General features: G+C 33.8%; 1 protein-coding gene across 4 annotated transcripts in view; it reads left to right on the top strand.

Moving 5' to 3' along the window:
• DMD (dystrophin) overlaps nt 1-27,936 on the top strand; it is a 2,105,574-nt gene that overhangs the window by 724,782 nt on the left and 1,352,856 nt on the right. For all 4 annotated transcript variants that reach the window (XM_054470954.2, XM_063660502.1, XM_054470953.2 and 1 more), the window contains exons 20-24: nt 160-401; nt 5,863-6,043; nt 21,690-21,835; nt 25,326-25,538; nt 27,497-27,610. In XM_054470954.2, the coding sequence (XP_054326929.1) occupies nt 160-401; nt 5,863-6,043; nt 21,690-21,835; nt 25,326-25,538; nt 27,497-27,610 (896 nt within the window). The remainder of the gene's footprint in view (nt 1-159; nt 402-5,862; nt 6,044-21,689; nt 21,836-25,325; nt 25,539-27,496; nt 27,611-27,936) is intronic.

The following is a 27,936-nucleotide window of genomic DNA, read 5'->3' as shown; positions in this document are numbered from 1 at the left end:
TGGAATCATATTTACACAATTATATCTTAGAAAATAATTGATTTGGTTTGAAATCATTCATGTGGTGAATACTTTTATAATTAGGATGTGTTGGCTTTCAGATCATTTCTTTCAGTCTGTGGGTTCAGGGGATACATTTAATTATTTTTTTCTTTCTAGAGGGTGTTAATGCAGATAGCATCAAACAAGCCTCAGAACAACTGAACAGCCGTTGGATCGAATTCTGCCAGTTGCTAAGTGAGAGACTTAACTGGCTGGAGTATCAGAACAACATCATCACTTTCTATAATCAGCTACAACAATTGGAGCAGATGACAACTACTGCTGAAAACTGGTTGAAAATCCAACCCACCACCCCATCAGAGCCAACAGCAATTAAAAGTCAGTTAAAAATTTGTAAGGTAAGAATCTTTTCTCCTTCCATTTGGAGCATAATCAATAGGTATTTCTTGGCAATTTCCAAGAAGACAGTAACATATTATTTCGTAATGAAACGTTCACCTTCTAAGGATTTAGCTAAGCACAAAAAAGTTCAAAATGTAAGCAACAAAAATCTGTTTAAATATGTAAGACATAGATACCCGGATTCTAAAATTGTATTTGGCGTAGTTACACAGAGCTAATTGATTGTGTCGGTTTGCGTAAGCATGAGGCAGTTTAGGAGTGTGGAAACCACATGTATCCTGTAAAAAATGGCCTCTACTTTGGAACTCTTTCTTTGCGACGAGTGAAACATAGTCATTTTGAAAAAGTGGAATCCATGGAAATAGTTAGAAACACGGGTCAACAGCAAGCTTGGATGCAATAGAACTGGATACATAAGGAAAATATTTAAAACTGATGGACCTCTCAAATTACGATAATTTGAGGAAGGTTTCTTTACAAAAAGATATTTTTAAAATGTAGCTGGAGTACAGAGGAACTACACCAGATAGTGTAGTAACCCAGCATCAGAGTTCTTACCTCTTTTACGCCAGAAAGGATCAGTGAGAGAGAAGTTATAGAAACTCAGAAGGAGACAGTCAGATCCTCATGGTAAAAGCAGCATGGCCAGCTTAAGGAATCCTCATAGAAATGGAGTCAGAAAAATAAACACCCCACTTCACTTTTTTCCCTGCCTCCATAATCTTGTCAGGGCTCCTCACTGACTAAACTTAATCCTAAGGCAAAGGACAAGGAACTGTCATCTGTAAATATCAGTCTCCTGGATTACAGGAGAAGAGTGGACAGTGGATCTGGAGGGGCAAACAAGATGTAAGTGGACAAAAGGGCCTGAGAAAGCGATGAAAGGATTATGCCTTCAAGTGTAAGAAAACAAGAGCTGTATAATAATGAAAATAGCCGAAACTGTTTTCATTGTTACTATGAGCTATGTACTTTTCACAGGGAATGATAAACTGATTAGAGGATGGACTAAAACTTTTCCAGGATGAACGTTTAGTGATAGATCGAGATGATTACATTTAATACAAAAGGCAAGGAGTGGAGATTCATTTGCATACTTTAAAAAGAATGGTGAAATTAAGGTAGAATAGACATGGAAATGTGACAAGGTTGATTTAGAAAAGGTATTGGACCCAAAAAGTGGTGAGAAATTCAAAGCTATTTTGAAGAGAAAAACAATTGAAGGACTTGATGGTTCTTCTTCAAATATTGGACCTGTAGCTTTACTATGTTTTCTGTTCTTGTGTTAGTTTGCTGTGGAAATAAACTCAGAAAGTATACTTTTGGATAAAGAATACCTTGGATAAGGCACTTGACTTATTAGGCAAATACACACATCTAAGGAATTTCTACATTTAGATACATTTTGTAATTCAAGAATAGAACCCATGCCGTTTTTCCTATGAATCAGAGGAATAATCCAAATACATTATTTCTTGCAACAAAAATCTGATGTTACCTTATCTGATTCTTGAGATTCAGATATAATAGTTAGTAATAGTACCTACACTGTACATTCATGCATAAAATATATATATTAAGTGTCTCTAATGTGTCTAAGAATGGTACTGAGTGTATTAATCAGCTCAGGCTGCCACAATAAATACCACAGACTGGGTGGCTTAAACAACACAGGTTTATTTTCTGAGAGTTCTAGAAGCGAGAAAGTCCGGGATCAAGGTTTGGTAGGGTTCAGCTTCATCTTCTGGTGAAGGCTCTCTTCCTGACTTGCAGATAACCAACTTCTCACTCTGTCCTCACGTGGCTTTCCTCTGTGTGTATACATGGAGAGAAAGTGAGAAAGAGGGCTATTTTTCTTTTTCTCTCTCTTTCTGTCTGCCTCCTTTTATAAAGCCACCAATCCCTAAGGGATTAGCCCCCGACCCCCGCCACCCCCACCCAACCCTGATGACCTCATATAAACATCATTACCTCTTAAAAGTCCTATCACCAAATACAGTCTCACCGATGGTTAGGACTTCAGCATGTGAATTTTGGAAGACACAATTCTGCCCATAGCACTAAGTTTTGGGAATATTAGAGTGGGCATTCATGGACTCTGCTTTTATTGTATTTATGGAAAACAGAGGAGAGAGATATGAAACAACGGAATCGGTATTTTTAAATTTCCTGCTAGGATCAGTGGTTTAAACAAAGATGCAAAGCTTTGGGAGAATGACTAACAGGGAAAAATGAACCTGATAGGGCCACCAAGGGCATCTTCCTTGAGGGAGGAGCGTTTGAGTTGAGACTTTTGTGATGAGTTAGAATTAGGTAAGAGAACAGTGAAGCAAGATTCCAGGCAGAAGGAACATGGCGAGAGGGAGCAATAAAGGCCAAGCGCCTGAATGAAGAGCATTGTAAATGCTGAAACATAGAGGGGCAGAGGAATGAGAGGAGAGACGAAGAGGAAAAGGCAGGTATATAGGAGACAAACCAATGACTTCTGGGACCTGCTAGTATCTTGGTCTTGATTTGAGGAACAAATGTAGATCACCAGAGGTTTTATATATTAAATATTGTCTGGTGGTTGAGGAAGTCATCCTAAGGGAAAATATTTCTCTTACTGCATCCAGCCACAAAGTTCCAAATTCTGTTGTCACCTCCTTATCACCCCTTACTCTTTCTCTCAGACCCATTGGTGCCTATTAATTTGAAGAATCACTTTAGGTAAAATGTTTAGCAAGATAAGCTTAATATTATTCATACAAGGCCAAATATATATACTGTTCTGCTGAGATTAGTGATAGGTAAATAAATTATAACATGTTTCTCAGCGTTTTATTTGGAGAAGTTTTATAACATTAGAGCGCATATTTAGCTCATATTCTAATGATTGGCAGAACTGGTTCTTAATATTTTGGGGGGTTAGAGAGCCTTATCAGAATTGGAAGAAATTCATGAACTCTTTCCTGAGAAAAATACAAAAGCTTCCATGAGATAAGCATCTAATTTTAAAGAATAAACAGACTCAAAGTAGACGTCATACTCTGGAGGACCAACTAAACCAAATCCTTTTATGGAAATAATGGCTAATTGTTAACATCTTTTTAAACACTGAATACTTCAGTTGAAAATTATCTCTTCTATGATTTATTCTCAGAACATTAAGGTCTCAGCTGAACATTTGCCCAAATGTTTTATTAGTTTCAAAGTCCCCTTTGTTTTTCAGAGCACACTTGGCTATAATGTTGGCTCTTTCTATAGCTCCCTGAACGGGAAAAATGGCGGCTCTCCACCTGGCCAAATATAAATCAGGTTCTTAATGGTTCACAGTAGATGCCAATGCTGCCATTTGTAAATCTAGCATACAAATTGTATGTATATATTTCTGTACTATAAATACAGAATATTACCCTTTACCTCTTGTCTTATTTCTTATCCATGGATATATACCAACTTTCTAGCACTTGTTTGAGAGGATTTATATTTGAATGAGAAATATAGGTCACCTTCCATTTTGCTAAATATCTTTAATCTTCACCCACAAAAAAGATTGAATCGTCAGACATTATTTTACCTGAATCAGCTCATACCATTATAACCACATAAACACATTCCTCTGAAAGCTGTATTTACATTTTTTTTAATGAGAATAAGTGGCATTGTACATTAGTCTTGCAACCATGACAGAATTTATGTGATAAATTTCTCAGCCACGCCTAAGACAAAAGTTGCTCTCTCCCAAAGAGTATGAATGCCTCCATAAATATTAACTTATTTTTTGCCCTTTCACTTTGATTTTCAGGAAGCTCAGATTTCAATTCGTTCAGAATTGGTATAATTCTTTCCATTTTCCCTTTCTTCTAATAGGCTCATGTTCCAATTTTTAAATTTCAATTTTCCTGTTGTTATATATTAAATAGTAACTAATCCTCAAGTATTTTTTTTCTAAAGACAGCATATATATGAATTATAAGTAAGCAGCCATGATAATAACACTTTTAAAAAGGGCAGTGAAAACTTTCTGAGTTCAGATTATATATGTATTAAATACAAAACAATTCCAACTTCACTGGAAACGAGCATGAAAACATTTATGTAGAGAATATGATGTCCAAAAGAAATACAGTGTTAGCCACAAATTCAAGCCACATATGTAGTTTAAAATGGTCTAGAAACTACATTAGGAAAGGAAAAAGAAACGGTAAATGAATTTCTATAGTACATTTTATTTAACCTGATTTATCAAAAATATTATTTGAAAGTTTAATCAGTGTTTAAAAACTTTGAGATTATGTTCTTAGCTTTTCTTAGTCTTTAGAATTAAACGTATTTTGGTAATTTCATGCATCTAAATTTGGACCAGCCACATTTCAGGTGCCCAGTTGCCAAATGAGCTAGTGACAGTACAGCAGTGTTCATGTGATTTTATCATACAAACGAGGGTACTACTGACAGCGAAAGAGGGTGCTACTAATAATTATGCCAGGACAACAAGAGGAAATCTGGACAGCCACCGTAATTTAAAAAGTGGCAATTGGCTGGGTGCGGTGGCTCACACCTGTAATCCCAGCACTTTGGGAGGCCAAGGTGGGCAGATCATGAGGTCAGGAGTTTGAGACCAGCCTGGCTAACATGGTGAAACTCTGTCTCTACTAAAAGTACAAAGAAGTAGCTGGCCATGGTAGCGGGCACCTGTAATCCCAGCTACTCAGGAGGCTGAGGCAGGAGAATCGCTTGAACCTGGAATGTGAAGGTTGCAGTGGGCCAAGATCACGCCATTGCACTCCAGCCTGGGCAACAAGAGTGAGATTCTGTCTCAAAAAAAAAAAAAAAGTGGTGGTTGCCTGTTTGGTCAGGAGAAGTAATGAGACCATACAAAAGTTAGAAGATTATAGATATATTTTTATATTTGTGTGTGTATATACATACATGTAAGTATTATATAGATTTTATATATGTGTGTATGTAATCTATATAATTGTACCAAAATATATTTATAATTATAGTATACACATATACATATATGTAGGTATATATGTAATTTATATTTTGCACAAATGAAAGAAAATATTGTTCATTGAGTGAGCTTAGAATTTGAAGCAAAGGCACATCATTTTGATATAAGAGGGGTGCAGCCAAACACCTATATTTGATTTATGGAAAGGATTTAAGGTCATGGATAGTACTTCCCCACTGTAGACATTCATACCCATTAATGCTCTAAATTATGTCATCTTCAAATTTAAATATCATTATATAGGATGATACATATTGAACAAAGAGCCAAGGTATCCTTAAATGGATGGATGGCCTGTGATAGAGGCTTGTCTATACTATCATGGATGTTTCTTATCAGATATTTGTTAAGGGTATTAAGGTAAACTTGCCTTACTGCTTTTTAATGCCTTCTTTTGCAAAATGTAATGTATGAAAAGTAAAAGTGTTACTTACTTTCCATACTCTGTGGCACAGGATGAAGTCAACCGGCTATCAGCTCTTCAACCTCAAATTGAACGATTAAAAATTCAAAGCATAGCCCTGAAAGAGAAAGGACAAGGACCGATGTTCCTGGATGCAGACTTTGTGGCCTTTACAAATCATTTTAACCAAGTCTTTTCTGATGTGCAGGCCAGAGAGAAAGAGCTACAGACAAGTAAGTAAAAAGCCTAAAATGGCTAACTTGACATTTTCCAAATTGGTTATTTGTTGGGAAATCCAGAAAGTACTAACATGAAACAATAATTTCTGTAAATGGAACCATTCTCCCTACAACCTATATTAACAAGGAACGAAATACTGGTGGAACAGATAAGCTGTCTTTAGATTTTTTTGTCGTCATAATAATTTTGTGACTTTGAGAAACAAAACATGTTTTGTATGGGCATAACTTCTCCTTGGTGGATTGTAGATTTCCAAATCAGACATTTTGAATATAGAAGAAAATAAAAGAGCAGTTGAGGTCATATGAATACACTTTCATTAAGTCTGGCTCGCTGTATGTACAAGGATATTTGCTAGGCATCTTCTAATACTTCTGTCAATTTATCTGAAGAGTATTATAGCTTTAGCATACATGTGGCAACTGAAACTCAGCAAAGGACAAATTATTCTTTGGGCTACATTTTACTACTGGATCACTATAATTACATAAATCCTATTTTTTCCTTTGATGATAAAAGATAAAAGTGGAGCAATTATGCAAATTCATACCATGTGACTAGCAAATTTTTCAAGATGTTTCTTTTGTCTCTTCCTGAATTGCTTTAATAAGATGATGTTAATACATAGTATCTGCTCCAAAATATCTCTACTCATCAACTTAATTTTAAGACAAAAATTCTTTTCAGAGACAGATTAATGACCACCTTTATGAAATAGTAAATGGGTTTTTGATTCACTATATACATGCATATATGTGTTCATGTGCACACACAAAGAATGATTGAATAAAATTGGGTTTGAAGGCATTAAGATAAAAGTATTTTTCTGAAAAAATCTCTGCCCCAAATTTGTTATGAGAAGCACAGGAACATGTGTTTGTTTACTACTAAAACTTTAATTAGTTGGAAAATACTTTGTCCTATTGCTTTTCTTTGTAAATATTTAAAGAATTCACCATATAATATCATTTGCAGAATTAATGTAGTGATACACAAAGCTTTTCTCATTTCCCAGCTTTTCATTTTTACAAAAATGAAATGAACTAAATAAAGCAAAGGATAAATACTTTCTCTGTGTGTGTGTGTGTGTGTGTGTGTGCGTGTGTGTGTGTGTGTCCTTCAGAGTTGTTTTTGCTAAGCGGTTTATTTTCCTGTACAGGTAGTAAAACTTTATGAATAATATCTGCTCCCTCTAGTGGATTTCAGTGTACTTGTTGCTGTGCCTCTGTAAAATTAATTTGGGAAAATATTTTAAATATCCTAGATTTTCAAATATTGACCGATTTAACAATAATGTATTTTCACTTGTCATTACATACATAACTCCCCCTTAAAGTTAAATACATTTAGTGGCTATGCAATAATTGTTGGGCAAAAGAGCCATTTCACTGGAAATTTACTTTAATCTGTATATACCTCTTAATCATATTAAAGTTCAACTTTTTATCATTTAGTTTAAAGATGTTCAGAATAGCAATGTTTGATAACTGAGATTTGTCTATGATGTTACAATATAAATATGTAATAATATATAATCTCTATTCATACATCTATCCATCCATCCATCCATCCCTATCATCTGTCTTCTCTTTTTTAAATTTCATACCTACAAATGATGATTGTTTATAAAACTTCCTAACTTTTTCACTGCTTTTATATTTAAACAAATTGGCCCCATTTCCACTTTAGCTACACATGTTTAATGTTACTATTCACCCTTTTGGAATGCTTGTCTAGATTAATAAATAACCCTTTAATTAAATATGGAATATATATATAGGGAATGAAAAATGTAGCATATGAAATTACATAGCAGTTTATTTTGTTAATTTGAAATTATTTCAAATAATTGCATCTGTGTATGCATTATACCCAAACTGGCACCAGGGAGTAAATCTCATTTCTTGTGTTACTCCACAGTACTTTGGACATGTTAAGTATGCAGGAAATAAGAGCTAACAGAAGTGCCTAGGCATCCATACTGACTTTTATTTCCTTTTTACTTTTTTAAACTTGCTTTTTCACACAAAAACCTGGCTTTTAAAATATACTTTCAGTGGTGAAAAATGGTATAAGGAATTGGTAGTTGTTATCTGACATAAGTGATAGGAGAAAATAATATAAAAAGATAAAATTCTATTTTCAAAGTACTTTTTACCCTATACATAACTAATTTATACATCATTTTACCTAACCCTCAGAGAGAAACACGTTGCGTATTTGTCTGTTTTTTTTAATCTTTGTGATGAGAATATTTTTTTATTTTTATTTTTATTTTTTATTATTATTATTGTACTTTAAGTTTTAGGGTACATGTGCACAATATGCAGATTAGTTACATACGTATACATGTGCCATGCTCGTGTGCCGTACCCATTAACTCGCCATTTAGCATTAGGTATATCTCCTAATGCTATCTCTCCCCGCTCCCCCCACCCGACAACAGTCTCCAGAGTGTGATGTTCCCCTTCCTGTGTCCATGTGTTCTCATCGTTCAGTTCCCATCTATGAGTGAGAACATGTGGTGTTTGGTTTTTTGTCCTTGAGATAGTTTACTGAGAATGATGATTTCCAATTTCATCCATGTCCCTACAAAGGACATGAACTCATCCTTTTTTATGGCTGCATAGTATTCCATGGTGTATATGTGCCACATTTTCTTAATCCAGTCTATCATTGTTGGACATTTGGGTTGGTTCCAAGTCTTTGCTATTGTGAATAGTGCCGCAATAAACATACGTGTGAATGTGACTTTATAGCAGCATGATTTATAGTCCTTTGGGTATATACCCAGTAATGGGATGGCTGGGTCAAATGGTATTTCTAGTTCTAGATCCCCAAGGAATCACCACACTGACTTCCACAGTGGATGAACTACTTTTACAGTCCCACCAACAGTGTAAAAGTGTTCCTATTTCTCCACATCCTCTCCAGCACCTGTTGTTTCCTGACTTTTTAGTGATCGCCACTCTAATTGGTGTGAGATGGTATCTCATTGTGGTTTTGATTTGCATTTCTCTGATGGCCAGTGATGATGAGCATTTTTTCATGTGCCTTTTGGCTGCATAAATGTCTTCTTTTGAGAAGTGTCTGTTCATATCCTTCGCCCACTTGTTGATGGGGTTGTTTGTTTTTTTCTTGTAAATTTGTTGGAGTTCATTGTAGATTCTGGACATTAGCCCTTTGTCAGATGAGTAGGTTGCAAAAATTTTCTCCCATTCTTTAGGTTTCCTGTTCACTCTGATGGTCGTTTCTTTTGCTGTGCAGAAGCTCTTTAGTTTAATTAGATCCCATTTGTCAATTTTGGCTTTTGTTGCCATTGCGTTTGGTGTTTTAGACATGAAGTCCTTGCCCATGCCTATGTCCTGAATGGTATTGCCTAGGTTTTCTTCTAGGGTTTTTATGGTTTTAGGTCTAATGTTTAAGTCTTTAATCCATCTTGAATTAATTTTTGTATAAGGTGTAAGGAAGGGATCCAGTTTCAGCTTTCTCCATATGGCTAGCCAGTTTTCCCAGCACCATTTATTAAATAGGGAATCCTTTCCCCATTGCTTGTTTTTATCAGGTTTGTCAAAGATCAGATAGTTGTAGATATGCGGCATTATTTCTGAGGGCTCTGTTGTGTTCCACTGATCTATATCTCTGTTTTCGTACCAGTACCATGCTGTTTTGGTTACTGTAGCCTTGTAGTATAGTTTGAAGTCAGGTAGCATGATGCCTCCAGCTTTGTTCTTTTGGCTTAGGATTTGTTATTACACCTATGTCACAGGTAAGCTAATGGGGTTTGAATAACTAAAAGGATAGATATAGGATGCTATAAGAACTAGATCGTATACATGAATGTTCATAACAACATTATTCATAATCGCCAAAATGTAGAAGAAACCCAAATGTCCATCCAGTGATGACTATATGAAGAAAATGGGCACATCCATACAAGGCAATGTTACTGAGTAATAAAAAGGGAGAAAGTAGTGATACATGCTACAGCATGGATTACCCTTGAAGACATTATTCTAAGTGAAAGAAGCTAGTCACAAAAGATCATATGTTATATGAGTCTCTTGGTATAAAAAGGCCACAATAGGTAAATCTGTACAGGTAGAAATAAGATTAGTGGTTGCCTAGGTCTGGGAGGATGAGGGGGTGGAATTGTTTCCCATGACAGTTGATAAAATACTTTTCTAGAGACTGAAAACCAGTAAAGTCGTGTTATATGCTAGATGAACATAGAAACACAGCATCTAGTCTGTTGTAGATAATTGTTTCAACAAAGAAAAAAATGAAACCTTATTTCTAAATGTAAATAAGGAAAAAGATTGGTCATATAATTTGAGTTTATTTCATTAACAATGGGGAAATCGTGTCAAAATAATTATTAGGGATTTTGTTGGTTTGGTTTAGTTTTGCAAAAATGGAGAAAGTGACAGTATTAGTTATGACAAAGTCAGTGTTTTGTCTGTTCTAAAGTTTCAAAATGATTCTCTTCTGTTCTACACCATTAGATTGCTTTCAGAACAGAGTCTTGCTCACTTGTTCACTAACAAATTCAAGAAATATTTTTGAACACGTGGTATATGCCGTAAAAGTGCTGGACACTAGGTAATATACTTGGTGTCGAAAATCAAGAGCAGTATGTCTTCACGGAGCTTATTGATAGAAAGATAATAAAATTGGATATCTGAATATTATTGCAGATTATAATTACTTTGGGGTCTGAAACCGTGATTCTGGGGAGACGATGTTAGACCCAAACCTGGAGAATGTGCAGGTGCCACCTATGTGATAAGTTGGAGAAAGGACATTAGGAGAAATGAAAAGAAACACAAATAGCCAAAGGTGAAGAATGTGGGCTTGGCATGTCCAAAAGACATAAGGGAGGCCAGAAAGGCTGGAACGCAACAAATCAAGGAAAGATTAGGATAAGATGAGGGTAGAATCTCTCAAGGCCCCCCTAAACTTCTATAAGAGGTTTGGATTTTAAGAGCAGTTGACATTTCCAAAAGAATTTCAGTTGAGGAAATTAAGTAACTTAGTTGTATTTTTTAAAAACTCACCCTCTAGCTGGTATGTGAGGAAGAAATGCAATACAAGTCTGAGGAGAAGCAGGAAGACTTGTGGAAAGAATAACCACACAGAGGAGAGTCCATTGAACCTTAAACTACAGTTGTGATAAGATAAAGAAAAATCATTTCAACCCTTGAAGAGATGATGATCTGGGGAGGTGTAGCGGGGAAGATATTCTTGCCAGAATTGAAAGAAAATAACTTTTACCTCTTACAGAGAGAGTAGAAGAAAATTTTAAGGGTAGCCAGCAAGGATGCTCTCCATGCCCATAATTTCAAGCTCTGTGGTTAGTCTCTACCCCTCCCTTATAGGATGCTGAGACTGGGAATTAAAACAAAGTTTGATGTGAAGTAACTCTTCTAGCTGCAGTTCAGGAAACTGACCTAATTTACTTTATTAAAATTTAAATTTTTTTATTTTAAAATTTTATTTTTAATACATCTAGGGAAAGGAATGTTTTGTTCCAGTAGACACATACTCTATTGCATTGCTCCTTCACTCCAGAAACTAGGTAAACTGTTTGTAAATGTTCCTTTTAAAAATTGTGTTATTTTTATCAATACCATCAAGAGCAAGAATAGCAGACATATTTATTTAAGCAAGCTATGTGCTTATTGTGAGATACAAGAATTGTTCACTGACCTCAAGAATCATTGGAAAACTCGCTAAATGCCAAGTTAAAGCTATACATATGTATGTGTATATATGTGTGTATATATACCTGTATATATACACAACATACGTATATATACACACGGTGTGTACATATACATGCATACACACGGTGTGTACATATACATGCATACACACGGTGTGTACATATATATGCATACACACAGGTGTGTACATATACGTATATATACACATGTTGTGTGTGCATATACGTATATACATATATACATATTGTGTATATACACATATTGTGTATATGCCTTTTGTGTATATACGTATTTGGGTGACAGTTTGACTTCCTCTTTACCAATTTGGATGCCCTTTATTTCTTTCTCTTGTCTGACTGCTCTGGCTAGGACTTCTAGTACTGTGTTGAAGAGGAGTGGCAAGAGTGGCAGATGCATTTATTTGAATGCTAGATGATTATTAATAAACAAAGTCCAAAAGGGACCTTATAAATAGCAGTGAAGTAAAGGGGTATTTAGTTACGATTAAGCAAATGATTGTGTCTGAGATGTCATTTCAGCAAATGATCTAGAAGGAGAGGGGACTATGGGCAGACACAAGGCAGTATGTATGTATATGCCTATTATGTATATACACGTAGTGTGTATATACACATAGGGACATACACACACACACACACACACACACACACGTATATAAAATTTATGTGACAGGAACCTCATACTATTTTCCAAAATGGCTGTACTAATTTACATTCCCACCAACAGTGTATAAGTGTAGTTTTCTCCACAGCCTCTCCAACATTTATCTTTCATCATTTTGAAAGCTAATTTTAACATGTTAAGGTGACACATCATTGTGGTTTTCACATTTTTCTGATGTTTAGAGATGTTGAGCATTTTTTCACATATCTGTTGGCCATTCGTGCCACTTATTTCGAGAAATGTCTGTTCATATCCCTTGCCCATTTTTAAATCAGGTTATTTGTTTTCTTGCTGTTGAGTTGTTTGAGCTTTCTGTATATTTTGGATATTAACTCCTTACCAGATATTTGGATTGCAAATATTTTCTCTTGATCTTTCAGCTGCCTCTTCACTGTTAATAGTTTCCTTTCCTGTGCAGAAGTTTCTTAGTTTGATGTAATCTAATTTGTCTATTTTTGCTTTTGTTGCCCATGCCATATCCATTTGAGCATTATTCATAACAGCCAAGATATGGAAACAACCTAAATGTCTATCAGAGGATGAATGGATAAAGAAAATGTGATATATATATATATATCATGATATATATAGTGATATATATATAGATAGATAGATATAGTGATATATATATACTGATATATATAGTGATTATATATAGTGATATATATATAGTAATAGATATATGTAGTGATATGTATATATACTGATATATATAGTGATATATATATACACTGATATATATAGTGATATATATATATATAGTGATACATATATTCCAGTGTCTATATATGATATGTATACGCAATGGAATCCTATACAGTCTTTAAAAGGAAGGAATTTCTGTCATTTGCCACCATGTAGATGGAACTGGAGGACATTACTCTAGCTGAAATGAGCCATGCAAAGAAAGACAAATATTATAGATCTCACTTATATGAGAAATTCAAAAAAAGTCAAATTATAGAAACAGAGAATAGAAAGGTAGTTACCAGAGACTGGGGGGAAGAGGAAGGTTGGGAAAGGGAAGGTGTTAATCAAAGGCTAGCAAGTTTCAGTTAGACTGGAGGAATAAATTGTAGCGATCTCTTGTACTGCGTGGTGGACACAGTTAATAAAAATCTATATTTCAAAACTGGTAAAAGAATAGATTTTAATATCCTCATCACAAAAAAAGATAAGTTGGTGAGGTGATTAATATGTTAATTAACCGGAGTGAATATTTTATAATGCATACATAGATCAAAACATCACATTATACCCCATAAATACACAGAATTATTATTTGTTAGTTAAATATGAAATAGTTTTACAGGATATTTTGAAAATAAGATTGCTAAGTGGATAGAGCTACTTTTAGAAAAAGAGGAAAACTCAGCAAAAGAAAAAAAAACTCTTACATTCTAATAAATATTTCTGTAGTATGGTAGTTTATATTTACACAAAGTTGGTTAGAAAAATGCAACTGACCTGGAAAATAAATCAGTTGTCCAGGAGGTGAATAATAGAGCAGCATTTATGAAAATGACCCCAATTTCCGTTGGTTCATTGGGGTTTTATGACTTTTAAAATAAATTCTAGTGTGATCTTAGATAAAATTCCTATAAACCCATCTATTTCACTCATGTCAGACCACACCTGGTGCCCTTTGTGAGAATGGAGCCTGAGCACCAGGGACTTTCAGCAGAGCAAGTGGCATAAGCAAAATGGCGTGAAGTAATTAAAAGGCATAATTTTATTGGAGGATAGAATATTGATTTTGATAGGAAATTGGGCTAAATTGTTGATTGAATTCCCAATCACAAATATCCTTGTATTTCAAACTAAGGAAACAACTTATATGTTGACATTAGAAATTCAAGTTATACTCAGACTTCCTCGCACTTCTAATTATCTGAAGGACCATTCCTAGTATGTTAATCATCATATATCATGGGTCCTGTCGTATTTCTTCACACCTTTGTCAGTGTTCACATTTTAGAGAAATGCTTACTTTTGTCATGGTCTATGTTATTTAATAAAGTTTGGAGCCTTTGCTGATTGCATTATCTCCTTGACTTTAGGTTGATCATGGGGAATAGGAAAAAGGTGGGATCTGGTTGGCATGGAATTAAAGGCTCAAGTTGGGCATTTTTCCGAAGTAGATATATGTCATTAGTTCAGCTTCTACACACATGTGCAGTGCATTTTTTTTTCTCACCGGTAATGATGAGGAATTCAAGTTGGACTCGATTTCATAATCACAACAGGACTTCTAATGTTTTTAAATGCTGTCAATATGAAGACTACTAACATATCATCTCTTTCTCTCCCCAAATGGATTACATGGTAGCCTTTTCCAGCTTCTATCTAAGCACTATCTAACAGAAAAATAATGTGAGCCATATATTTAATTTTAAACGTTCTAGAAACCACATTAACAGATCAGCAGGTGAAAGTCATTTCAAAATATTGTTTCATCATAGAATCAAAATTTTTAAATGTAGAAATAGGTTTACCTTCTTTTTGTATGAACTGTCCAATATCTGGTGTGTCTTTATATATACAACATCTCAACTCAACCTGGCCACATTTCAAGTGCTTAACGGATACGTAGCTGGTTTCTACTTTATTGGTTGGCACAGTTATGTCTTCCTTCTCTCTAATGTACATTCTCTGATGCTTAAGTGCCTATTTTCTGAGTAGTTCTATTTTTTAAGAGGAGAGATTTTTTTCTTCAGTAAAGTGTCATATATAACCGATTGCTCTGATATCTTTTTACCATGATAGTTAATGTCTTTCAAAATTTTCAATATAGGTCTCTGTTTGCTTTGCTTTGCAGTTAAAGTGGTTTGCCCTTGACGTAGACTCAGGTGTATTAGAAAATGTAGCATCTAATTTCATGCTTAGCTCTTTTGTTTATAACAAAATAATCTTGCTTTGCCTCTCTTGGTCTGTCCTTTGCTCTCCTCTTCTTTTTTCTCTCTTCTTTTCCCTTTATCCCCTCCCTCTTTTAAGATTTAAAGACAAGCAGTTTTTAAACAGAAGGTGTAGAAAACTTCTTTTTTATATTCCTTTAGTATAATTTTAGATGTCAGTTTGCCTATACTTTATAACTTCCATCCGTCACATGGCTATATTAAATGTCTCGATATTAATGGAACATATATTTTTTTACTTTTCAAGATAAACAGTAGGGCAGGATAGGAGCCTTTAATTTTTATTTTCCCAGCTTGCGATCACTTATATTAATTTTCATTTTGTTGAATATATTTCACTAATAAAACTAAAAAGATATCTGCATTTTTAAAATGGTGCTTTAGCAACAGAATAGTAGAAGCTATCATAGGAATACTTTCTTTTGAGATAAAAGTTACATATTTATAAGCCACATATTGGCTAAATGTTAAATCTTCAGGCCATATGTTTCCTGAGTCTGTGCTGAGTCTAATGATGTCAGTAGAACTCTCGAGGTCTTTTAAGATGGTAGGTTATTAGATTGGATATATTTATTGTCTTATTGCTGTCAGTAAAGATAAACTTATCTGTTGGATTATTAATCTCTATTTCTACATAGAAGGAGAAAAAGTGAATTTCTCTAGATGGAGCTGGTCTGTTTCTGCTCTTATGTTGGGATCACAAGGGCAACATCTACAGATATCTCGCCAACTAGTAGGTGGGGCAGCTCATACTGTGTTTGCCCTTGGGTACATTAGCTTCTGTGTAAGACTGTTTCTTTCTTCTTATCTGAAACAGATTTAGATTTCTTCCCTGGTATTCCCTGGCATGCATGGTTTAAATGAGATACTCTATACTGTTGCAAATTTGTCAAGCATTTCCTGAAACTTGATAGCAATTCTTGCTGTCATTACATAGTGTCAATACATTCCACGTAAGAAAATCAGAAAAAGATATTGTGATATTTTTGTTACTAGGTGTGTATTTTGTTTTGTTTTCCAGCTTGCCTCAGAAACTATGTTAGATGGACAATTTTCCAAACCAATCTTTGGAAGTGTATTTCTTAAAGCCACAAAATAATTTCGAAGAGATTAGATTTTTTGAAATGATCAGTTTCAAATGAATTCAATACAAAATTAGGATGAGGGTTGGAATGCAAGGAGAAATTAAAAATATGCATGTTTTAATTATAGTTTACCAATATGAAGTGATTCCTGTGAGATTCAGTTGTTGGACCATTTAGCGTAGATACATGCAATAAAAATTGTAATGTTTTATTGAATAGAAGACCAGTAGCAAATGAAAGGATCTCATCCCATGTATGTTGTTCATCTTTGGCACTCAGAAGTAATTGACAAATAATCACTCAGCCTCAATTTTTTAGGTGCTGGAGAATGGATTGAATGAAAACTATCAGCTTTTAATTATGACTATGATAAAATTAAAACTTTATAATATAACCAGTGCTTATGATTCTGAGGAAAATATTGACTTCTCAGCGAGTTCGAATTTGATGTAAATTTGATATTTTCTGTTTAAAGATATTAAACATACATTTTCATTGTTAAAAATAATGTAGTTAATGAGTTCTGTGAATATGTGAATAATGACAGCATAAGCATATTGCAAAAGGCAGGTGATTTTAATCATATTTAAGATGTATGTAAAGGCCAGGTGTGGTTGCTCACATCTGTAATCTCAACACTTTACAAGGCTGGGCAGGAGGATTGCTCCAGTACAGTAATTTGAGACCATCCTGGGCAACATAGGGAAACCTGATCTCTCCAAAAAAAAAAAAAGAAAAGAAAAGAAAGAAAAAGATAACCTGGCATAGTGGCACGTGTCTGTGGTCCCAGCTACTTGGGAGGCTGAGATGGGAGGATCAGGCAAGCCTGGGAAGTCGTGGCTGCAGTGAGCCGTGATTGCACCACTGCAATCCTGCCTGGGTGACAGAAAAGGACCCTGTCTCAAAGAAAAAAAGATGTATATGAACAATCTTTGTTACCTTATTGTATAACTTTCAAAAATATAGCTGATATTTTAATGGTCCGTAAACTGATCTTTGAGAATATGTAGCTCAGTTAGCTCATTTCTTCATTGTTTTCTGATGGCCTGTATCATTTCCATAGTTTTTGGGGGTAATTTTTTTTCTGCACTTTCCACTTTTACAAGTAGTTCTGTCTTCTGTCAGAACAGAGTGGAATTTTGGTTTAGCTCTCAGTGGGGGGACCTCAAGTCTTGTACCTTAGTACCGATCGGAAGTTGTAGAGAAGAAGATCAATAATTCAGAGACTGAAGTGTTTCAGTTTTCATTAAACAGAAAGACCAGAAAGAAGTTAAAGAGGAGACATGTTCAAGTTCAATTAAACCAATTTTTATGAAGCTTATGATTCATCCAACATACTGCCTTGTGTCTGCCCATAGTCCCCTCTCCTTCTAGATCATTTGCTGAAATGACATCTCAGACACAATCATTTGCTTCATCGTAACTAAATACCCCTTTACTTCACTGCTATTTATAAGATTCCTTTTGTACTTTGTTTATTAATAATCATGCAGCATTCAAATAAATGCATCTGCCACTCTTGCCACTCCTCTTCAACACAGTACTAGAAGTCCTAGCCAGAGCAGTCAGACAAGAGAAAGAAATAAAGGGCATCCAAATCGGTAAAGAGGAAGTCAAACTGTCAGTGTTTGCCGACTATATGATCATTTACCTTCAAAACCCTAAAGATTCCTCCAGAAACCTTCTAGAACTGATAAAATAATTCAGCAAAGTTTCTGGATACAAGATTAACGTACACAAATCAGTAGATCTTCTATATACCAGCAACGACCAAGCAGAGAATCAAATCAAGAACTCAACCCCTTTTACAATAGCTGCAAAAATTAAAATAAAATAAAACAACAACAACAAAAAAAAACTTAGGAATATACCTAACCAAGGAGTCAAAAGACCTCTCCAAGGAAAACTACCAAACACTGCTGAAAGAAATCATAGATGACACAAACAAATGAAAACACATCCCATGCTCATGGATGGGTACAATCAGTATTGTGAAAATGACCATACTGCCAAAAGCAATCTACAAACTCAATGCAATCCCCATCAAAATACCAGCATCATTCTTCACAGAATTAGAAAAAAATTCTAATATTAATATGGAACCTAAAAGGAGCCTGCACAGCCAAAGCGAGACTAAGCAAAAAGAACAAATCTGGAGGTATCACACTACCTGATTTCAAACTATACTATAAGGCCATAGTCACCAACACAGCATGGTACTGGTATAAATATGGGCACATAGACCAATGGAACAGAATAGAGAAAACAGAAATAAACCAAAATACTTAGGCAAACTGATCTTCAACAAAGCCAACGAAAACATAAAGTAAGGAAAGGACACCCTTTTCATCAAATGGTGCTGGGATAATTGGCTCGCCGCATGTGGGAGACTGAAATTGGCTCCTCATCTCTCACCTTATACAAAAACCAACTAAAGATGGATTAAAGACTTAAACCTAAGACCTGAAAGTATAAAAATTCTAGAAGATAACATTGGAAAAAACTTCCTAGACATTGGCTTAGGCAAGGATTTCATGACCAAGAACCCAAAAGCAAATGCAATAAAAACAAAGATAAATAGCTGGGACCTAATTTAAACTAAAAAGCTTTTGCACAGCAAAAGGAACAGTCAGCAGAGCAAACAGACAACCCATAGAATGGGAGAAAATCTTCACAATCTGTACATCTGACAGAGGACTAATATCCAGAATCTACAACAAACTCAAATCAGTAAGAAAAATACAATCACATCAAAAAGTAGGCTAAGGTCATGAATAGACAGTTCTCAAAAGGAGATATACAAATGGCCAACAAACATGTGAAAAAATGCTAACATTATGAACGATCAGGGAAATGCAAATCAAAATCACCATGTGATACCACCTTACTCTTGCAAGAATGACCATAATCAAAAAAATTGTAAAAAGTACATGTTGGCATGTATGTCGCGATCAGGGAACACTTCTACACTGCTGATGGGGATTTAAACAAGTACAGCCACTGTAGAAAACAGTGTGGAGATTCCTTAAATAACTAAAAGTAGAACTACCACTTGATCCAGCAATCCCATTACTGGGTATCTACCCAGAGGAATAAAAGTCATTATTCAAAAAAGATACTTGCACATGCATGTTTATAGCAGTACAATTCACACCCACATAATCGTGGAACCAATCCAAATGCCCATCACTGAACGAGTGGTTAAAGAAACTGTGCTGAGTGTGTGTGTGTGTGTGTGTGTGTGTGTGTGTGTGTGTATGTATGTATATATGTGTGTGTCTATATATATATGTGTGTATATGTGTGTGTGTATATATATATAATATATATATATATGTATATATGATGGAATACTACTCAGTCGTAAAAATGAATGAATTAACAGCATTTGCAGTGACCTGAATGAGATTGGAGACTATTATTCTAAGTGAAGTAACTCAGGAATGGAAAACCAAACATCGATGTTCTCACTGATATGTGGGAGAGAATCTATGAGGACACACAGACATTAGAATGATACAATGGACTTTGGGAACTTGTGGGGAAGGTTGCGGGGAGAGATAAAAGACTACAAATAGGGTACAGTGTATACTGCTCAGGTGATGGGTGCACCAAAATCTCACAAATCACCACTAAAGAACTTACTCATGTAACCAAATACCACCTTTACCCCCAATAACTTATGGAAAAATAAAAAATAAATGCATCTGGTTAATAAACATATTATTTATATAAATTAAAACAGATTTTAAGTACCACAAATATCTTTTAATAAGAAATCAGAAGCGCTCAGATTAAATATAATCTCTTAACATTTTTATGAGTTCCCAAATAAATGCAATATAAACATATTGAATAAAATTATCCATTTCTAACATTTCAGTATGCATTGCCAACACACTCTCTAAAATTATCGCAACCATCTGAATACTACATTAAATACATGCAAAATACTTTCCTATATTCTTCTCATTTAGTGTAGAAGGAGTTGGTATATTGAAATGACATTCATATCCCAGCAATTAAAATAATATGATTTAGATAATGTTATTTGATGTGGTGATATAAACCAGGACTTTGCATTGTGATTTCATGTATTTAGAAACATTATTAGCCATTATCTGTTTAAATATGGCTTCTGCCACATTCTGGGATGCATATATATTAGACCGTTTTACTGTGTTTTCTATCTTTTTGTGTCTCCATGTTTCGTTCCAGGTATTTACTTCTGAATCTTAAGGTTTAGTAATTCTCTATTTACCCCTGTGAAATTTGCTGTTAAACCCATGCACTTAGTTCTTATTTTGCACTTACTGTATTTTTAATTCTAGAATTTCTTTTGGATTATCCCTAAAATATGTTAATGTCCTTTTTATGGTTTACAATTCTCTGCAGCGTTCTCAATCTTGTGTGTAATCTCTTTCAACACAGTCCGTGTAGCTGCTAAAGTCACATTTCATATATATACATATACACACACATACTTTAAAACATATAAACTTGTTTGTATACACATACTGTATATCTCTATATAATACTTTCCCTAATATAATTATACATATAAAAGTATATACATACACACGCACACATATGCCTCTTTAATAGCCTGTTTTCTCAATTGCAATTGGGATTAACAATGTATATATCTCACAGGTTTATTATAAGAATTAAGAATGATAATATTTATGGGATTATTACTAGAGTTCTTGATACATATGCTAAGCATGCATAAATTGGTTTTGTTTCGGTAAAATTAGACATGACATGATATAATTTAAAAATCAAGGGCTTTGGATAATGATACTATTTTTTTCCAAAGGCAAATGATAACACTGAGAGAGAGTAGCCTTTCAATGTCAGATACAATTGGACTCTGCTCGGTTTCTGCAAATACCATCTGGATCACCTTGGGCAAATTACTTAGCTTCTCTGTTTTTCTGTTTCCTGGCCTTATCTGTTTTTCTGTTTCCTGACTTTATAAAATGAATTGAACAATATAGATTTTACAGGCTGATTTGTGAATTTAATGTAATATATGTAAGGTCCCTGGCATATTACACATGTAATAGGAATGTATCTTCATAATCATATTAAATATATTTTTCAGATTTTCTAATTTTGTTAATATTTGAAACTGGTAATTTAATTGAGTTTGCTGACAATTTAGGAAAACATGGCAAAGTGTGAAACAATTAAGTGATTCTCATTCTTTTTTCCCTTTTGATAAAGTTTTTGACACTTTGCCACCCATGCGCTATCAGGAGACAATGAGTGCCATCAGGACATGGGTCCAGCAGTCAGAAACCAAACTCTCCATACCTCAACTTAGTGTCACCGACTATGAAATCATGGAGCAGAGACTCGGGGAATTACAGGTCTGTGAATATTTGAATGTCAAATCAATAAAGCATGCTTATCAAGCATTCACATTGATATAACCTTTAAATAATATTAGAATTTGAGTCATTCTGGCAAGTATGGTAGTTTGCCCATTGAGCAAATGAAAATGAGACTTTACAGTATTATTTATGCATTTACTCTACCTATGGATATATATACATATATATATATGTGTATATACAGGCATGTATACATGCTGTTTTTGAAAACAGTTGTATGATCTATTTATGAAGTATATTTTTAATTTAGCATGCATTTTCAGACGTATTGATTTTGATTATTAGAAAAACCATTGTTTTATTCCCCACCTTTGCTTCTTTATTTGTAACTCCTGTCACATTCTCAAACTGATGGGTAAAATCAGTGTACAGTCATCCCTTCGTATCCATGGGGAATTGGTTCCAGGAACTCCTGTGAATATCAGAATTCACAGACGTTCAAGTCCTTGCTATGAATGGTGTAATATTTGCATATAACTTATGCACATCCTCCCATATACTTTAACTCATCTCTGGATTACTTATAATGCCTAATACAATGTAAATATTATGAAAATAGGTGTTATACTGTATTATTTAGGAAGTAGTGACAATGAAAAAGTCTTACATGTTTAGTACGGATGTAATTATTTTTTTCAAATATTATCTATTAGTAGTTTACTGAATCCACTGGTTCAGAATCCACAAATATGGAGGGCTGGCTATATTTATAAAATTAGTTTAAACATTAATTTTATGTAATGTGATGAGATATTTGAATTCTAATAGCTACATTTTTTTAACATCCTTATAACAGGAAAGATATACTAATATGGGAAATGAAAGAAATAATTTGTAAGAGATTTTAGAATACTTTTTCTACTTTATTTTATTTTTAGACAGAGTTTCATTGTTGTTGCCCAGGCTGGAGTGCAGTGGTGCTATCTCGGCTCACTGCAACCTATGCCTCCCGGGTTCAAGTGATTCTCCTGCCTTAGCCTCCTGAGTAGCTGGAATTATAGGTGCACGCCATCACACCTGGCTAATTTTTGTGTTTTTAAAGTAGAGATGGGGTTTCACCATCTTGGCCAGGCTGGTCTCAAACCCCTGACCTCAGATGATCCGCCTGCCTCAGCCTTCCAAAGTGCTGGGATTACAGGCGTAAGCCACTGCACCCGGCCCTTTTCCTACTAATTTTAAAATACTACATCATATATTCAATAACTGTTTATTTCTGAAGACATGAAAACGTATTAGTTATATTTAGAAGCTGAGGTAATATGTGTATTTTAAGAAAAATGTTTAAAAATTCAAATTTTAACTTTATCATATAGAATCTTTTTTGGATAATTAAATATTTTTTTGAAGTAATGTATTCAAATTAGAATATATTTAAAGAACTTTCATTATATATTGTCCTATTTAGATATTTATTCTACTACAATACCAAATGGTAGCTGTTTAACCTTTTTGGTTTCCTTTTGTTGTGGTTTTTAATGCTTGGCATAATGATTCCAAAGTCTGTTTGGAAAAATGTGTGGCCTAATAGAACTAGTAAACTTTTAAACTTAAGAATAAAAATGTGCAAAAATAAGAGTGGAGAAAACACACAATAAAAGGCAGTTAGATGAGCAGAAGAGACTATTTCCACTGAAAAAGATAGGAAAGAAAATAATTGTTTATAAATATTATTGGGAAATGTATTAACTAACAAAAAAAAAAAGGTATGAACATTTTCCCCAAAGTTACACCAAAATAATAACTACATACAATAAAATGTTCAAAAAATGTGGGGAAGCCCAAACTTTGGAAAATTTTTAAAATAATAATGTTATAAAAATTTAGGTGGAGAAGCATAAAAATCAATGGAAGCAATCACAAACATTGTAAAAACACCAGAGACAATTTTAAAGAAATATGATATCAAGGTAACTTTTTCTTTTTCTGTAAGGAAGAAAGTCTTGAGTAAGGTACCCTCCAAAAAGAGACATATATGAATAATAAACCTATGAATAATTGTAACTTGAATTGTAAAGGAAGAAGTAAAAAAATTATAAAATGAGAACTTTTTTTTTGCATACTAAATTGCATACACAGAAAAGATATAAGTACCAATTTGGAAGTTGTGAACTAAAAATTATCTCTTACTGCTGGAAATGTAAATTCAATATGAATTTTACTGCGGTTAACTCTTCAGTGCATCCTAATAACATACAACATTAATATAATTTCCATGAAGTCTGTATCTTACGGAAATAATCAGAATACACTCAAAGATGTAAATGGAACTGGAGATAGATAGGATATTGATTGATGGATGGATGGATGGATGGATGGATGGATGGACAGATAGGTAGGTAGATAGAGAGAAACGTAATTTACAGGAGTGGAAAACTAGAAATTAATGTGTAGAACTAACAATGGGAATTGTTGAACTAGAGAAGCCATTACAATTTTTGTTTTTGAAAAAATAAAAGTTTGACATGGGCAAAGGCTCACAATAAAACACCTAGCTCAAAGTGTAGTTATATGCTAGATATTGTCTAAATAATCAGTCATAGGGGAACAATTTAAAAAAGTGAAATAAGTAAAGTTTAAAAAGTCAAGTAAAAAAACAAATTAAGTACTACCAAATAGGCATAGGATACTATGAAACTATAAAACTTAGATATTTGACAAATTTTTGGTTGATGTAGGTCACATTATAGGAGAAAGAATAACTGTTTATGTGTGCATATATGATCATATATTTAATATTTAGCTATACATAAAACAAATTGAAAATTTATATTAAGTACTAGTAGTTCTGTTTTTTTTCATTTTTATCATGAGCCTTTATTATTTTATAAAGAGAAAGTAACGTTTAAGTAAATATTGAACAGGGGAAGTCTAAAGTTGTGATCCTACTGTAAGAAATTGCATGTGTTATACAGAATAAGTATAAATAAATTTTATAAATTCTCCACAAAATTATCCTTGAATCCTACCATAATATACTACATTACAGAATAACATTTTTTGAAAATATAAGATATTAAGTACATAGATTGTTCAATAAGTTTTTCTATTCCATATATCAATATTATTAGCTATAGTTTTATGTAAAGTTTACTTTCCTGAAAGCTCAGTATAATTAATTTCAACTCCATTAACTGTATCACAAATGCAGTTATTAATATATATACTTAATTCAGTAAAATTAGATGCATCAAAACTCTTTGGCTCTGTAAGATATAGTTTTGACATGTATTTGACATTGTTTAGAAAAATACATATGGAGTGTTAAATATCACTAAATGATATTCAAGTTACTCTTAGGATAATAAGTAAAATTTAAATTACCACTAGATGTTTATAACTGATAGAAGATCATTTACTTTGTTTACATGTTTGAATCATATAGATTTCAAGTATAGTTAATTTAATGAAAACTCATCAATTATTATTCATCAGTTAGTATAAATGTATTTAAAAAATTGTTTTTGAGGCTTTACAAAGTTCTCTGCAAGAGCAACAAAGTGGCCTAAACTATCTCGGCACCACTGTGAAAGAGATGTCGAAGAAAGCGCCCTCTGAAATTAGCCGGAAATATCAATTAGAATTTGAAGAAATTGAGGGACGCTGGAAGAAGCTCTCCTCCCAGCTGGTTGAGCATTGTCAAAAGCTAGAGGAGCAAATGAATAAACTCCGAAAAATTCAGGTAATTCAAGATTTTACTTTCTACACTCATTTTTATTTACTTGTTTTTTCCCTAACAGTACACTGTAAACTGTAAAGGTACATGAACATTTGACCTTCAGCATCTTTCAAAGTTAGTGATAAGATGAAAAGACATGAGTCTTTTACAAAGGATGACGATTTGCTTACTCCTTCAAAGAAAAGAATAGGAGTTTTCTCAGTTTTTTTTTTAGAATGAATTTGCTATTTTCACCATTACCAATAAGAATTAAACATGTTTTTAGTTTAATAATTTTCAAAACCAATCATTTAGTCTGGTTGTCTTTTAAGATACGGGTAATCATTTAGCTTATGACTAGAAAAAAGTTATGTATAGATACATTATACAGAGGTATAATGTAATCATTATATATATAATTTATAGTATGTATATGATTATTTCCTATATTACCTTTCGTTTCTGCTGTTTTGCTACTTATAAAAAGTATGAGTCAACTATACTTCTACATGTGCTATTATATATATAAAATATGGTGATATGATCATAAAATTGCATTATGTATTCATCCCATTATGTATAACTCCATATAGGTATATGTGCAGGAGAAATGTAGGTGTATTAATGTCCTGTGACACTCCTAAGAAATTAGCACAAATTTAACAGCTTCAAACAACACAAATTTATTATATTACTGTTCTGGAGGTCAGAAGTTCCGAATTAGTCTCCGTGGGCTAAAATTAAGGTGTTAGCAGAACTGTGTCTGTTTTGGTGACTTTGAAAGGGAATGTGTTTTATTGGCATTTTTAGCTTCCATATATATGTATATATATACACACACAAACATATACATACATGTAATGTGTATATATGTGTGTGTATATATATACATGTATAATGGAATTATATATCATGTACATATATACATATCTAATGTAATATATATCACATATGTAACATGTTGCATATGTATATTAATGTGACATATGTAATATGTAGTAATAAATTATTTTATCACCATATTGAATTTGTAATTATATGCTTAAATTTTACCACATCACCTTCTTCCTGAAACCAAATTCCCTTGACTTAATTTGTTTAAATAGTGCCACCATACTAACGACCACTCAAGCTAAAGAAAAACAGTAAACCAACAATTGCATTAAGGTCTAAAAGCCTAAAATATTCAATAAGGTAAGTAATGTGTCCCTCGAGTGGTCAATTATTGTGACAAATGTTAATGCTTGGAAGGAAATGTCGAAAACATTATGGTATGATGGAAAAACATTGCAACAATGTGCTCCTGGATTTAAATCCCAGTCTAGCTACTTAGTTTTTGTGCTTACCTGTTACAAAAACCAAAGCACTAAGCAAACCTAAAACACTCTTTAATGCATAGCATTTCTTTACTTATAAACATATGTGTATATGCATACATATGTAAATACTGCATGCAAATATCTATTATTTGTCAAGACCAGTGGCCAAAGAGGGCACAATTACATGGCTCTTGTTATCAAGGAGCCCAGATTCTAGTGAAGGAGGAATGTAGGTGTATTCATTTCCTATGGCACTCCTAACAAATTGCCGGAAATTTAATAGCTTCAAGCAACAGAAATTTATTAGAGTTCTGGAAGTCAAAAGTTCAGAATTAGTCTCAGTGGGCTAAAATTAAGATGTCAGCAGGACTGTGTCTGTTTTGGAGGCTTTGAGACAGAGTCTGTTTTATTGGCATTTTTAGCTTCTAGAAACATTCCTTGGCTCATGTCCCCATCCAATAGCAGACTTCACACACCAGTGCTCATACAGTAGACCATAAAAATGCAGTCTTAGTAAAAATATTCTTTTCCTCAAGAGCTACTTAGAGGCACTCTTTAAACATGGGAATTGTTTTTGGGCTTGTGTTTAGACATAACACAATGATGAATTGTGTTAAAAGTAATCAGCACACCAGTAATGCCTTATAACGGGTCTCGTTTCAGAATCACATACAAACCCTGAAGAAATGGATGGCTGAAGTTGATGTTTTTCTGAAGGAGGAATGGCCTGCCCTTGGGGATTCAGAAATTCTAAAAAAGCAGCTGAAACAGTGCAGAGTAAGATTTTTATATGATGCCTTTAATATCAATAATTTTGTATGAATATTATTTGGTTAGATCGGTGTTTTACAGCCTGGGTGGATTTTACTCTCCTCTCCCCAGCAGATTTTTTTAAATGTTTCTAGACGTTTTTGATTGTCACAACTGGGTTGGGGGTGGTGGTTAGATGCTACTGGTGTCTAGTAGGTATAGGAGAGAGATGCTGCTAAATATCTTACAGTCCATAGAACATTCCTCCAGAACAAGGAACTGCACAATCTAAAATGTCACTAGTGCCAATGTTGAGAAACCCTGGGTTGAGTAAGTGAGGAACTGACAAAACA

Source organism: Pongo pygmaeus, chromosome X (assembly GCF_028885625.2).
Source record: "Pongo pygmaeus isolate AG05252 chromosome X, NHGRI_mPonPyg2-v2.0_pri, whole genome shotgun sequence".
Classification (NCBI taxonomy): Eukaryota; Metazoa; Chordata; class Mammalia; order Primates; family Hominidae; genus Pongo; species Pongo pygmaeus.
The sequence above is the reverse complement of the archived record's forward strand: the minus strand, read 5'-3'. Positions and strand labels throughout refer to the sequence as shown.